A 16,102-nucleotide genomic window follows, 5' to 3' on the forward strand; every position below is an offset into this window, starting at 1 on the left:
CTTGCAGGGAAGACAAAAGGATTTTGTTGTTATTGAGCCAATGAGAGTCCACTCCATGGTGCACAACTATTTTTCACTCTTTCAATTCCGGGGAGCAGAACAAAAGTCGGTCTGTTTTTCAGTAGTATACACACAGTTACTTCCTTCCATAGTTGTATGGCAAATTACAACTAGTTTTTACTTCTATACCATAAAATAGAGTTGGTGAAAGTGCGTTCCTTTAACAGGCTCATACTATGTTGGGCATGATTGGTCATGGAGAGCACAGATCCCCAGAAAAGGTACATAGGCTCTCAGATTGCAGGTGCATGTCTGGTTACCCGTCCTGCTACGGTAGTCTGAGGTCTCTGCGCTGGGTTGAGCAGACTTTCTCAGACTTTCGTAAATAGCAGTGCGTTACAGTAGGATATGCAGCCTAACTGCTGCTTTACCTAACTCCAGGTGACTACCCTGTGTTGCTGAAGGTATCCCTGGTGTGGGCAAGGTTTTCCTCAGAGGATGTCACTCCCTTCAAATGCTACGCCCTGGCCCCTGGGGGCCACTTCCGCAGTGCAGATGTTGTGAGGGTGCAGGAACCGGGGCAGCTGTAGGATGTAGTGTGGTCACGGTGTATCACACAGCTGGAAACCGGGCTCCTGACCATGCGGGAATACTGGCCGTGCGATTCTTCGTTGTCCTTAGTCAGGGCACCAATGAACACACCAATGCCAAGGTTCAGAAACAACGGTAGTTGTATATTTATTGTAACGGTGGTAACTAGTAGTAACAGTCTCTCCGGATGCAACCGGGAATAAGGCAATCTTGGATAAAGCAGAGTAATGGGTGATGCTGCAATAGGCTGTGAGAGTAGCGTGCTGAATGATGGGAGTAGTAGTGAAACTGAAGCTGAGATGCTGGGTGGAATGAGACTTGAATGAAATACTTGCTGTTGATGATTTGAGGAGATGATGATGAGAGGAATTGAAGAATGACTGAAGAATCGACACCCAGATGAGAATCTTGAGACTTGAGACAGGAACACAGCCAGTGGACTGGAGCAGCAGAGCACACGCAGGCCTCTCTCTTAGCAGGGAGAGAGAACGGACACACTTGTCTCCTGAAGGTGGAGGACAAGACTCGACTCACAACCTACCCCCTCTGTGGCAGGGAATAGACTGAGGTAGCACAGGAAGTCACATGGTAACCCCAGCCAAAAGCTCGATGACCATTGGTGTTACCATGGAAGCAGGGCACAGTCACGTGACATCCAGCCATTGCATCATCACACCATTAGGCATATACAGAGGAATATACATGAGAAGTACCATCCTTGAACACTAGGAGGCGACATAATACCTTTAGACACTGATACCTGAATACACATGCAGTAAATGACTGAAATGGCAGACCTGAATACTGAGAAGGGGGACACAATACACGCAGTTTGCAGTGGACCATAGCTTTCCAGAACAGAACTAGTTAAAATAAAAATATGAGCATAAGAAGGGCTGTTCTGGGACACTGCACAAAAGCTTTCCAGCACTGCATGCTAGCGGTCATAACTTGCATAAGAAGAATAGGTTTCTTGATCCCTGACAAGGGTCCTGGCCTGAGACAGGCCCTGGCTTCACTGTGGCAGGAAGTGTGCTCTCTGTCTGGCTCTCCCCAACATTACTGACAAAAAGACCAGAAGAACCCTCCAACCAAGAACTAGCTCCTAAGGGACAACCTAGCTAGTGTGGGATTGGTGGGGCTGTGTGTGCGTGGAAGAGAGAAGAGAGGGGATAGGCAGAAAAGTGAGGGAAAAAGGCCTGCATCTGTAATAGGTGGAAAACACAACATATGCCATAATACAGTTAACTCATGAGACCCTCAGCTGTGCATAATACAAGATACACAATAAATACAATAGCAACACCTAGTGGGGAAAAACCACCTTTTCCTACATCCCCTTGTAAGAACATGAGTGAGCTACTTTGCCCAGGTACATAAGAAACCTATTGGCACACCTGTGCTCAGACACTACATAAGTACATATCTGTCCCAAATCCTCTGTGCCTTCTTCACTGTTAAGAGCTTCCTGCTCTCTATCCTGACACACAGGAAATGCTGCTTAGCCAATCACAAGACGAGTCATCTCGCTTCCAGTGACTTTGAGAAGCAGGGATGAAATTGGTGACCGTGAATAAAATGTTTAAATTTCACAACTGCATACAATTTCCTAAATAGATATAGTAAGTGAAATACACTAAAGCTTGTTAAATTCTTAAGACTGGTGTCACACGCAGTGGCTTTAAAACAAATATGGCTGTTTCTTTGTCTTGTTTTTTTTATTATTCAGAAGTGGATTTAAGAAAACTACAGTAGCAGTTTTAAAAAACAAACATACAAAAACGCTGTGTGTGACACCATCCTAAAAGGTTTTAAAGGAGTTGTCCCACCACTAGAAAGTATCCCCTATCCTAAGGATAAGGGCAAATTGTTTAATTCCGAGGGATCCGACTACTGGTTCTCTGGGGGAGCTGCTGGAGATAGCTGAGTACTTCACTCACATCACCTAGAGAAAATTAATGGAGCAGCAGTCACTCATGTTGAAAATTTGGGTCAAACTATGCTGTTGCGAACTACAAACTATTCTATTGCAAATTGGCGCTGTCAAACACAAAACATACCAACCATACTTTTCAGAATAATAATATTATTTATTATAATACATAACAGATAAACATTGGGACATGTTACACAATCTGTGTCCTCATTGCAATAAAGACTCAAGATACGAGGGTTATTGGATTTTGATCTCTAAGGGTAGCTTAACACACACCGTAATGCAGCGGATTTTATGCTGTGGATCGGCAGCGGATCTGCAACAAATCCGCATCAGATTTGACCTAAACACAGCATCAAATCAGATCTGCTGCGGATCCTGTACTGGCCGGATGATCTCTACTGCCACTGAATTCGGATGCGGGCCTTCATCTGAATTACCCTCTGCCCACAATGGAGCGTGCGGCTGGAGCCGCACACACCATTGTGTGCACTGACAGGGTCAGTCAGTTTCTTGCGGTGCCGCTAGGGATCCTGGCCGGAATCTATACTATGTGTATACACTCTTTCCGGGATTTCCTCTGTGGCAGCACTACCTAAGTACCGTAGTAATCACGGTCGTGATCAACAACGGCCATGATCACTACGGTACTTACCTAGTATGAACATAGCCTTAAAGTGTAACTCATTTCGAACAACTTTGCGTAAATCAATACTAAAAGTGAATATAAGAAACTCAACAATTAATCTTATTAGACAAAAAACTTTATTTATTTACTTATAAGACTGAGTTTTAGACCATTTTTAGACTTTTCTGCACTGTCTGAAAAAAGGACAGTCGTGATAAATGGAAATGTGGTTTCAGATGGGGCACCATGCTTAGAAAAATATGCTGGATTTAGGTGCAAAGTTCTAGCACATTTTAAGCTAGTTAATGGGTCTATCAGTAATGTGGCCAAAAACTAAAACTCTTGTGACCAGAGGCAGAATCCTGCCTGCAGCTACTAATGTGATTGGCAGAGCAGAGAGCCAATGGCTTCTTGCCCTGTCAGTCCACTGTATTTAACTATTAGGGCCCATTAGGAGCCCTTATGGTGAAATACATAGATGAAGGAGCCGACTACTTTCTGCTTAACCCCTTATGTACTGCAGTGTGCAGATGACCCAAAGTTCACTAACATTCTGAAACACAAAAATCTGTACTTTGCTGTTTCTGCACTGATAGCCCCTGACCTCTGGAACATTTTCCTACTTGATTGCAGCAGCCAGAGAACAGAGGTAAGGGGTTATCAGAGCAATGAAGCAGAGATCTCCTTGGCCTCTGCATATTAACCCTTTTTTATGTGGCAGCCTGTAAGTTAACACTAGGTCACTTACTCACTTTAATACATAAGGGGTTAAACAGAAGGACACAGGAAACTCTTATCTTCCCTGTGCATCCCGGGCTTCCCTCCCTCACAGCCTCATAGCAGCTGCCTACCCTGCCTCTATGGTAGCTATGCCACTGTATACTACTTTATTGTCCCCAAACAGTATAATGGCCCCTAAATAGCTTAATGCTTTCCTGAGTGCCCCCAAACTCTATAGCTTCCCCTAATGAATAATGCCCCTAGTACCCTCAAACAGTATTATACCCTAATACTGCCCCCACAAAGTATTATGCCTCTGTAGTGTCCCCACAAGTTCCCACAGACAGTATTATTCCCATTGTGTCCCCCACATAAAAGATTATGCTTCTACACACCCCCTACATACAGTATAATGCCCCTATGGTGCCCCCACGCAAAACTGTTCCACGGAAAAAAAAAAGTTATATTTTTATCTAGTCCTGCATCTTGAGGAAGCATTGGGTTATTCATATTTTTTTAATTCAGTTAATTTCCCAGCCTTATAATAGACTGTCTAGACAGACACAGACACCTCTATGGAGTTTTGTACACCTACAGTACGTGGATTATTACTAACCCATTTTACATGCATTGGGCGGATGATTCTACACCAATTATTTAACTTAGGACTATATGAAATTAGTAGATGTAACAGTAATATTATCAATACTACACTAAAACTATATGAATAGCAGTACCAACAATATTACCTTCCAGTTTCCTTCCATATTACATCTTCATGTTCTGTAAAAAGTTCATTAAGTTGTGTAAAAAGGACATTTCTGTCTTCATCGTCATCTTCATGGTCACCTACATGAAATCTAACCTCATCCTGTTGTGCTGCTGGAGCCGTCCTAGAATGAAATATACTGCGGCTGGGTTCTTGCGACAAAATCAGAGAGCTCCGACTTCTCAGGACAACATTTTGTCTACAATTCCTACTATGAAGATGATTTGAGTCAGTGTCTTGGTCTTGATAATCAAGAAATCTATCATTTTCTTCTATTTTCATTTTAAAAACCACTAAGACATCAGCTGAAAAGAAAAGTATCCAAGTACTAAAGTGAACAATAGGTGTTTCCACTTTATATAGTAAAGCAGCATTGCCGGGTGTTTACACTAAACATTGAAATACAACCAGAGTCTGAAATGGCCTGTCCCAACAACCCAGCACAAGCTGCTCGAATGAACAACAAAACAATGGCTAATATTTGTGGAAAATGAACACTTGTTACAACAGAGTTTCTTCATAACAAGAAGCCAATGTGTATACAAATAACATATAAAGTACAATCCTCTGTGACACAGTCATTTCTAGAAAGTGCTATCCTGTGACTACTGTACTTCATAGCTATCTATTCCCAATAACAGATGGAAGCTAACGCCTGGTGCCCGAGGCGGGCTCAAAGATCCCTCTGCCACAAAAGCAGACACCAGTATTATAAATTGGCCATGGTGGGTCGAAGGCCATTTTATACATTTTGCATTGGGGCTAAAATTATTTCTTACAAATGGACAACACGTAATAATCATGTAACTGTAGTGGCTGCGGTTGCTGTGCCGGACAATAAAGATTTAAAGTGTCACTGTCGTTAAATTCTTTTTTTTTTTTTTTTTTGCAGAAATCAATAGTACAGGCGGTTTTAAGAAACTTTATAATTGGGTTTATTAGCCGAAAAATGCATTTTTAAAATGAAAAAGCAGTTTGAAGCTCTCTCTAGTTCTCTTATGGAGAGGGGAGGAGTTGAGGGAGATGAGGCACCAAAACAGGACAACAAAGAGTTTATTTACAGCTACATCACAGGGCTATCTCCTCTGACATCAGCACTGACCTCTCTGACCTCTGAATTCCAGCTTCACACAGCTTCCTGCTGTGTAATCCTTTGTTCTCTGCTCTCTGTTGCCAACTAACCTCCCTCCTCTCTCCCCTCTCCATAGAACTGACAGGACCCAACTGATGTAAACTAGTCGAGATTTCCTAATAAGCAGTGGATGAGAGAGAGGAAGGGAGACCTTGGGAAAGGCTTTTTGAATGCAGATAATGGCATATTTGCCTAATAAACCCATTTACAAAGTTTCTAAAAATCGCCTGGCCTATTGATTTCTGCAAAAAATATTTTAACAACAGTGACACTTTAAGCTCTCTGGTTCATATAAGGAGCCCAGGGTTATAAATTATACATGATAGTTGAGGGTGTAGTTACATAGTTTGTCTTGGGGCCCTGAAGCTTTTAAGGGAATCTGTCAGCTGCAATCCCCAAACTGCTGACACTGTTAGATGGCTATTAGGTCAAGGACACATTTTACCTTTCATATACCCAGCTGTGCTTCCAGGATGTAGAAAAATGCTTTTATTCCCTGGTAGAAAGAGTAAAGAGGCTTTTTTTTTACTAAAAGCTGTAAGCTGGAACATCTCTCTCCCTGATCAAATAAATACTGCCTGATCCTTCCTCAGCTTGTGTGCATGGGAACTTGCATTTTTTCCTATATCAAATGCCAAGAAAAGCACACAGAAACATCCTTTTTCAGTGATTTATCAAAAACATTCCATCAGTACAAACTGACATGAAAACATCAAGTTAATATTCACCCACATGTGCACAGTTCCCTTCAGACTCAGTCTGAGGTAGGAAAAGCTTATTGTATCTGGTTCACTTATGAGCTCTTCATGCAGCGGATTAGCGTTGAGACGTCTGCCATGCTCTCATTGAGTTCTCTCTTCAATATGAGTAGTTATCAGCTGCTGTATGCCCTGCAGGAAGTGGTGTATTCTCTCTGTCTGACATGGTGCTCTCTGCTGCCACCTCTGTCATGACCGGAACTGTCCAGAGCAAGAGAGGTTTTGCTATTGATCTTGACAGGTCATGGACAGAGGTGGCAGCGAAGAGCACCATGTCAGATAGTTAAGAATACACCACTTCCTGTAGGACATACAGCAGCTGATAAGTACTAGAAGACTGAAGATTTTAAAATAGCAGCCAGTTACAAATCTGTCTAACTTTCTGACACCAACTGATTTGAATTTTTTTTCTCCACTGGAGTACTCTTTTAAATCTATTATGTAACATTTTAGATTAAACCATAAAATCTTTATTAGTTGTACAGTAGCTTTTTGTGGATTTTGGATAATGACAACTATTATACTTTAAAAAACATAACTTCAACACTTTAGAAGTATGTTCTAGTAGATATATTTCCTTTAGGAAAGTCAAGGAACTCTATTGATGTTAAAAGTAAAATTTAAACCCCAATTATTATTTAGAGATTTTACTACGTCAATGACATCATCTTCTGTACCAGACCATAAAACAAACAGATTTACGATACAAAGTCAGCAATATATAGTGCAGTTAGAATAGGCAATGGACTGGACATGCTGTCCAGGTATGATGGGAGTTGTAGCTTCGTAACAGCTGGAGGGCCAAAGGTTTCGCATACCTGCCCTAGAGTATCTGCACACAAGCCTCTGGCATACTCCAGCACAAAAATAACTTTTGCAATAAATGACAATTTATCTATCACAAAACTATGACAGATAGGGCATGCTATATTTTGCATAAATAATGCATAAATGGATGTACTTAAAATCTAATTTTCTACCATAGTACATCGTTAATAGCATCCACTAATTACATGGATCTGGACCAATATAATCAGTAATACCATATTACAGTTACCTTATAGCAGTTAGATACCAGATCTCACAGACACTCTGCAGAGTATTATGAGCTGCAGAAGGTGCAGGCTTTATTATGTGTTCTTACCCCCACTTGTTTTAGTCATCATTGGGGTCTTGGACCTTGACATGGCTATGGCTGTATCCCAGTTTTCCAGGCGGTCCTCAGGCTGTATCCACCCTTTCCACAGAGCGGGCAGACAGCGGGAAACAGAAGCCGAGAGTTCAGGTTCATACGAACCCGAACCTCGGCTGGTTCGCTTATCTGTAGCTATAACATACAAATAAGTAGAAAGGACATGTTAGCTATAAACTTGCCCTAGTGTGTAGGGATGATTTAATAAAGTGAGAGTTTACTTGTGGGCCAGAATTTTTTGTGCACAGACTATAATATCTAACTATACACTAAAGTGTTGGTGTTAAGAATCCATCAAAATGTTGGTCTAAACAGGTCTTATATTATAGGAAAGATGGTTTTGATGAATTAGGAAGGTGCAGGCTTTATTATGTTGTATTTTAGTATTTTATTTGATATTTAATATTTTTTCTTTGTTCTTTGATATTTGATCCCTATCTACAGGATAGGGAACATGTATGAGGTCATGGGGGAGGGGGTCAGACCTCAGTACCACACAGGGATCCCTAGAGTGGCATGTGACCCGCAGCTCCGTTAATTCTCAATAGAGCCGCTGGAGAAAGTAAAGAACTCTGCTCTTTACAGGGGCTTTACAGAGAATGAATGGAGCTGTGGGTCATGCACCGACCCGTGGCCATTAAAAAGAAAGGGACCTGGAAGGCAATTTAGAGATCCCTGGGGGGCTCAGCCCTGCTATTTTATATTTCTTCTCTATCTTGTGGATAAAGGACAAAGAGGTTTAAATTTGAAAATCCTGTTCGGGTAGCTTCACACGTACCAGATTCGCAGCAGATTTCACACTGCGAGTTTGCAGCAAAATCCACTGCGAATCTATGCAGTATGAAGGTCTATGGTGGTATATATCCGCTGCGGAATTTTCATTCCACTGCAGATATGTAACCCGTCCCCGTTTAACTCCCCGCATTACCTGCTCGGCGCTGTGGCTGGCATGGCAGCATTGATTGGCTGATGGGGACCGAGGGGAGTCGGGAGCCTCACACACACCCTCGGCACTGAGCAGGTTAAAAACAAATACTTTCAGGCGATGTTTACACATGGCATGAACATCGGACGTTGTTTGACATGGCCGGTGTTTGACCTGCCAAACAATGGCTGATGTGTGCGATATGCACCAGACCGATATAAAATAGCATTGAATTGGAGTATGGGCACAGGGTGTATATACTACAGCTGTAATTCCATGCAATATAATGTAATGCCGCAGTGTCATTAAACAAAGGCCGTTGATTAACCCCTTAACGACATCGGGCGTAAATTTACGCCCTGATGCCGGTAAGGGAGTTCAGAGCGGGGCCGCGCGGCAGCCCCGCTCTGAACCGCGCCGGTCCCGGGTGCCGCGTGTAGCCCGGGACCGTAGGTATTAGCGGGCACGGTCCGATCGCCGTGCCCGCTAATACAGTAATCGGATGCAGCTGTCAAAGTTGACAGCTGCATCCGATTACCGGACGCAGCGTCATCCCTGGTGTCTAGTGGGGAGATCGCTCCTCCGGGATGTTGTCCCGGAGGAGCGATCTCCGCAAATGAAGCCGGCCGGGGACCGCTCCAAGATGGCGCCGTCCCCGGCTCGACACTCGTTTACTTCCGGCTGCAGCAGCCGGAAGTAAACGAGTGCCTATCTCATGGATCTCTGCAGCATATCTATGCTGCAGAGATCTCAATGAGAGATCAAAGCACTTATACTAGAAGTCCCCCAGGGGGGCTTCTAGTATAAGTGTAAAAGTAAAAAAAAAAATGTTGTTAATAGTAAAAAGCCCCCTCCCCTAATAAAAGTCTGAATCACCCCCCTTTTCCCAGGTTATAAATAAAAGTAAATAAATAAATACATAAACAAACATGTTTGCTATCGCCGCGTGCGTAATCGCCCGAACTATTAATTAATCACATTCCTGATCTCGCACGGTAAATGGCGTCAGCGCAAAAAAATCCCAAAGTGCAAAATTGCGCATTTTTGGTCGCATCAAATCCAGAAAAATTGTAATAAAAAGCGATCAAAAAGTCGTATATGCGCAATCAAGGTACCGATAGAAAGAACACATCATGGCGCAAAAAATGACACCTCGCACAGCCCCATAGACCAAAGGATAAAAGCGCTATAAGCCTGGGAATGGAGCGATTTTAAGTGTTGTATATTTGTTGACAATGGTTTAAATTTTTTACAGGCCATCAGATACAATATAAGTTATACATGTTACATATCGTTTTAATCGTAACGACTTGAGGAACATATATAACAAGTCAGTTTTACCCCAGGGCGAATGGCGTAAAAACACATTTCCCCCAAATAAACAAAATGCGTTTTTTTTTTCAATTTCACCACACTTTAAATTTTTTTCTGGTTTCGCAGTGTACTTTATGGAAAAATTCAGCCTGTCATTGCAAAGTACAATTAGTGATGCAAAAAATAAGGGCTCATGTGGGTCTCTAGGTGGAAAAATGCAAGTGCTATGACCTTTTATGCACAAGGAGGAAAAACCGAAAACGCAAAAATCGAAATTTGCTCTGTCCTTAAAGGGTTAATGGAAAAATACACTGTGTAAACATGGCCTTAACATAGATTTTTCTGTTGAAAGCATGTTATTTTTACACATATTTCTTTTGTTCCCTAATTAAGGCTTGTGGTCTCTGTTGGGAGTAGGAATCTCTGTGCCTGTTGTGTTTTTTAATTGTGAGACATTGTGCCAAAAACACAGAGACGATTACCTGGGAACATGTGCCTAAATGACAAATATGCAGGAAAACAGCATACAGTTCCCTAAAACCCACACATTTAAAAACTTACACCGACTAATAAATTCTACCCTGTGTGTGAGAAACAGGGGTTTGAAAAGACAAGCTCCATTGGAGAGAGTGACGAGAGTGAAGTAGAGTATTGTATTGCCCCCAAAAGTTATACAAATCACCAATATACACTTATTACGGGAAATGCTTATAAAGTGCTTTTTTCCCTGCACTTACTACTGCATCAAGGCTTCACTTCCTGGATAAAATGGTGATGTCACGACCCGACTCCCAGAGCTGTGCGGGCTGTGGCTGCTGGAGAGGATGATGGCAGAGGGATGCTCAGTGTCCCTCCAGTGCCCTGTGTCCCTCAGTGTCCCCCTGTCATCATCCTCTCCAGCAGCCACAGCGCGCCGAACTTCTCCTTTAACTGCACAAAATGCCAAATGCTGTACTATATCACTGGTTGTATTATATATGCAACAATTTAATGATTGTTAGAAGAATGAGGTAGTGCATTGGTTAAATAAGGAGAGGTTCCTAGTATGTTAAGGGTCAGAGAATGTTTGCATACTCTGTGTTTACTACACATTACCTCACTTCTACTTGATTTCCAGCACTGTCCTGTTTTGTCTCAAAACAACTCAGCACTTTTACTCTATATTCACTATGCCATTTATTCAGCAACACTGTAGTGATTACAGATTTTAAGATTGTATCTGGAACAGTACACTATAGTAATGTGCATGGCAGATTGTATTGGGAGCTTTTCATTAACCCCTTAATGACCAAAGGTTATTGATGCTTTGGTTATTGATCATGTGGAAGCAGTGTTCTCCTCGCCTACTAAGAGCTATAACCCTTTATTTTTTCACCTATGGGGCTGGTTGGGGCATTTCAGTTGGGCATTTAGTTAGCTATTAATAGACAATTTTCAACAGAAGCTTTCATGGGACTGGATTTTACTAGTGGGTCTATAAGACATTCAGGCTCCAGAGTTTGAAAAAAACAAAACACAGACACGCATACATTTTATACTCACCATCCCTCTGGTGACAATCATACTTTAGAGGTGCTTTTTTGCAAATGGGATAAGACAAGAGCACTTTATTGAATGGAGGATGGATGGAGCCATGCAGCAGCGGATCATAATAAGTCCTTTTCGGGCGGTAGCCTAGGGCCCATGGCCACCCAAAACGACTTTCAGTGGTATACTGTCTCCTGGCTACATTTCTGCCATGATTTGCAAAAATCTGCTTTTTACCGCAATTTTGCACAAATCAGGGCATCATGACATCATCTATCCTGTACTACGAACACCATGCTAGCGCTGCCATAGTTACAGTGGGGTAGGGGGGCCCCAAGCTTGGTGAACAGCCCTGGTTCTAAGGTAAAGTTAAGTTCTGCAGAAAAATGAAACTTCTGCAGAAGCATATAGCATTACTAACCTATCTATTTCAGTTTGGAAACTACCAAAAATCTATTTGTTTTGGGGGGTTTTGTTCTGTATTGTGTGGCTGTACTTCCTGGTTGAGCCGTTGTACACAGTACTACAGGTTCCAGAATGCAATGCTTTCCCTCAGCTGTTCATCTCATTCCCCCACCCTGCCCATTCCCCGCCCAAATCTGCTGCAGAACATCTAGGCTGTGTTCACACATTGCAGTTTCATTGTGTTACTATATTATTTGCAGTACTTTATCATTTCCGACATGGAGAGAGAGGAGGGGCTGCACATCACACCCATGGCTGATACTAATGCTGCCAAGCTTATTTTAAAAAACCAACTTCAGGATGTTGGAATATGAATTGATCAAGCCATATCGCCCTGTGTACCAACGTGCAGGTCTTCTGGTTCACACGGGTCCCTACGCTATCTCCACACCATGTCGGTCAGTGACTGCCACCCCCGCAGCTGGCACTCCCCTTTGTAAGACCCATGTGACCTAAGTCAGCAGAGCATATACCTGTGTTCACACGACAGTACCTCCATGTTTTTTCCATTCTGTCTGCAGCAGTTCTTGGTGAGTGTAATACCATATCCATACTTGTGTTGTTTGGGGGCAGCCTTTCCTTGCCGGTGGTGCTGGCTGGGACTTTTTGGAGGGGCACTTTGGGTCTGGTCCTGTGACATGGGGGTTGCAGGGCCATTCCTTGGCCTCCCTTCCCTGCATGTGCACGCTTTGCGGGGGTGGCGGTCACTGACCGACACGGTGTGGAGTTAGCATAGGGACCCGTGTGAACCAGGAGACCTGCACGTTGCTACACGGGGCGATATGGCTTGATCAATTCATATTCCAACATCTTGAAGTTGGTTTTTTAAAATAGGCTTAGCAGCATTAGTATCAGCCATGGGTGTGTGCCTATTTTAAAAAACCAACTTCAGGATGTTGGAATATGAATTGATCAAGCCATATTGCCCTGTGTACCAATGTGCAAGTCTCCTGGTTCACACGGGTCCCTACGCTAATTCCACACCGTGTCGGTCAGTGACCGCCACCCCCGCAAAGCGTGCACATGCAGGGAAGGGAGTCCAAGGAATGGCCCTGCAACCCCCATGTCACAGGACCAGACCAAAAGTGCCCCCCCCACCCAAAATTCCCAGCCAGCACCACCGGCGAGGAAGGCTGCCCTCAAACAACACAAGTATGGATATGGTATTACACTCACCAAAAACTGCTGCAGACAGAATGGGAAAAACATGGAGGTACTGTCGTGTGAGCACAGGTATATGCTCTGCTGACTTAGGTCACATGGGTCTTACAAAGGGGAGTGCCAGCTGCCCAGAAAAGGGAGAAAAAAAACAAAATCCGACATGGAGAGAGAGGAGCGGCTGCACATCACACCCATGGCTGATACGCTAACTCCACACCATGTCGGTCAGTGACCGCCACCCCCGCAAAGCGTGCACATGCAGGGAAGGGAGGCCAAGGAATGGCCCTGCAACCCCCATGTCACAGGACCAGACCCAAAGTGCCCCTCCAAAAAGTCCCAGCCAGCACCACCGGCGAGGAAGGCTGCCCCCAAACAACACAAGTATGGATATGGTATTACACTCACCAAAAACTGCTGCAGACAGAATGGGAAAAACATGGAGGTACTGTCGTGTGAACACAGGTATACAGTATGCTCTGCTGACTTAGGTCACATGGGTCTTACAAAGGGGAGTGCCAGCTGCGGGGGTGGCGGTCACTGACCGACACGGTGTGGAGTTAGCGTAGGGACCAGTGTGAACCAGGAGACCTGCACGTTGGTACACGGGGCGATATGGCTTGATCAATTCATATTCCAACATCCTGAAGTTGGTTTTTTAAAATAGGCTTAGCAGCATTAGTATCAGCCATGGGTGTGATGTGCGCCCGCTCCTCATTCTCCATGTCGGATTTTGCATTTCTCTCCCCTTTCTGGGCAGCTGGCACTCCCCTTTATAAGACCCATGTGACCTAAGTCAGCAGAGCATATACCTGTGCTCACACAACAGTACCTCCATGTTTTTCCCATTCTGTCTGCAGCAGTTTTTGGTGAGTGTAATACCATATCCATACTTGTGTTGTTTGGGGGCAGCCTTCCTCACCGGTGGTGCTGGCTGGAACTTTTTTTTTGGGGGGGGGGGGCATTTCGGGTCTGGTCCTGTGACATGGGGGTTGCAGGGCCACTCCATGGCCTCCCTTCCCTGAATGTGCACGCTTTGCGGGGGTGGCGGTCACTGACCGACACGGTGTGGAGTTAGCGTAGGGACCCGTGTGAACCTGGAGACCTGCACGTTGCTACACGGGGCAATATGGCTTGATCAATTCATATTCCAACATCCTGAAGTTGGTTTTATAAAATAGGCTTAGCAGCATTAGTATCAGCCATAGGTGTGATGTGCAGCCGCTCCTCTATCTCCATGTCGGACTTTATCATTTCATTGTTGTCCCACACAGCACGCTGTATTTTCTACCTGATATTGGAATAAAGTAAACAACTTTTTGAATTTTTTTTCTCTTCATTTTCTAATAGTAGAGTGGGCCCCTAAAGTAATTTCCAAGGATATGTGGATACTAGCCCCTAAGAGTGCGTTTACACAGAGATTTATCTGACAGATTTTTTAAACCAAAGCCAGGAACAGACTATAAACAGAGAACAGGTCATAAAGGAAAGACTGAGATTTCTCCTCTTCTCAAATCCATTCCTGGCTATGGCTTCCAAAATCTGTCAGATAAATCTGTGTAAACGCACCATTATTTACTGATATGTTTCTGTTCTACTTCAGACTGTACTACTTCAGACTACCAATGAATATACAAGAAGGAGGAAGAGTCAGCGTGAAGCTCAAAGACATCAATGAAGCAAGTGCAATCATGTGACAAATGTGTGAATGAGGAGGAGGAGCTCATGTGACCAGTTACACAAGCATGTCTGTTCACTTAATACAAAAGAGGCACAGAGGGAAATCCTAGTTTTTATTAATTTTATTATCTATGGGTTTTTGTAAATCTCAGAACCCTCTCTAGAAGTCAGGTCCTCTTATATGAGCTGCCTGGAGCTCAATGCACGGTTCACACATATATTGAATATTCAACCAGCCTTAAAATAAATAGTGCGCTGAAACCTATATTTATATGATGATGCCGTCAAGTACTTTGAAGTAGACTTGGCCATACATTTCAATTAAGGCCCAGCAAATATAATGTGTAACACAAACCCGTAAAAGCTTCGGTATACTTTTTCAGTTAATACTTGGTATTGTTGATGCTTATACAATATTTCTTATGCATTGATGTAACTTGCAGATGACTAATCACATTCAGACTACTGGCATCTAGGTGTAAATCGTGCCAAATACACACAACTTTTCTGTAACCAGAGGGCTGTATCAAGTACAAACAGCAGTAATATGTAAACTGGCTGGATGGAATAAAATCTAGATTTTTGGGCACGCATTGTTACTTTATGTTCCTGTTTTTCTGGTCTGGTTTGTTTACATAAAACAAAAAAACAACATTACTGCACATAGTTGCAGTTCTCACATTAGGCTCGTGCTCTTCAACAATGATTCTGATTCCTAAAACGGTTTTAACCAGGCTGCCACGTGTGGTGTATAAAATGTCTAAACCCCCTACTTTGACCTTAGAGGTCTGCCCAGAATAAAAACATGTTCTCTGTTCTCAAAGAAGCAGATGGCAACCTACAGAAAGAGGCATATTTAGACTAGTGCCCTTGTGTTGTTTGGCTTTTGTTTTGCATGCCTGCATGCAACTTCTTAAAGTGTACCACCAGGCCCAGGCTGAAGCACTGAAGGCGGGCCGACCCACCCTTAGTGGGAAGAAACTCCAGCCCCTCCATGACATGACACCATTAAAATCAACCAAATCCTATCATAGAGGGGCGGGGGTTTCCTTGCACTAAGGGTGAGTCGGCCCACCTCAAGTGGCTTCAGCCTGGGCCTGGTGGTACAGTCACTTTAACCCATTTTGACATCCAGGGATGTCATCATGGGTTGATGGGGTACTCCAGTGAAAATCTTTTTCCTAGTAATTGAAACACATTACAAAATTATATAACTTTGTAATATGCTTCAATCATGTATCTGCCCTACTTCCTTTTTTTTCCCCCTCAAACCCCCCTCCCCAGGAAGTAAAGTAAACTCATTCTTA

General features: G+C 43.4%; 1 protein-coding gene across 2 annotated transcripts in view; it reads right to left on the reverse strand.

Annotated features, from left to right (window-relative positions):
• The window catches only part of SLC4A9 (solute carrier family 4 member 9), a 105,169-nt gene that overhangs the window by 36,020 nt on the left and 53,047 nt on the right, over positions 1–16,102 (reverse strand). Inside the window, exon 1 of one of the 2 annotated variants that reach the window (XM_069970410.1) lies at positions 4,625–4,958. The exons of the other annotated variant lie outside the window; for it this stretch is intronic. Coding sequence (XP_069826511.1) covers positions 4,625–4,926 — 302 coding nt within the window. The 5' untranslated portion in view covers positions 4,927–4,958. Of the gene's footprint in view, positions 1–4,624; positions 4,959–16,102 lie in introns of those variants that run through there. 2 annotated transcript variants of the gene reach the window in all.

This window comes from Dendropsophus ebraccatus, chromosome 1 (assembly GCF_027789765.1).
Source record: "Dendropsophus ebraccatus isolate aDenEbr1 chromosome 1, aDenEbr1.pat, whole genome shotgun sequence".
Classification (NCBI taxonomy): Eukaryota; Metazoa; Chordata; class Amphibia; order Anura; family Hylidae; genus Dendropsophus; species Dendropsophus ebraccatus.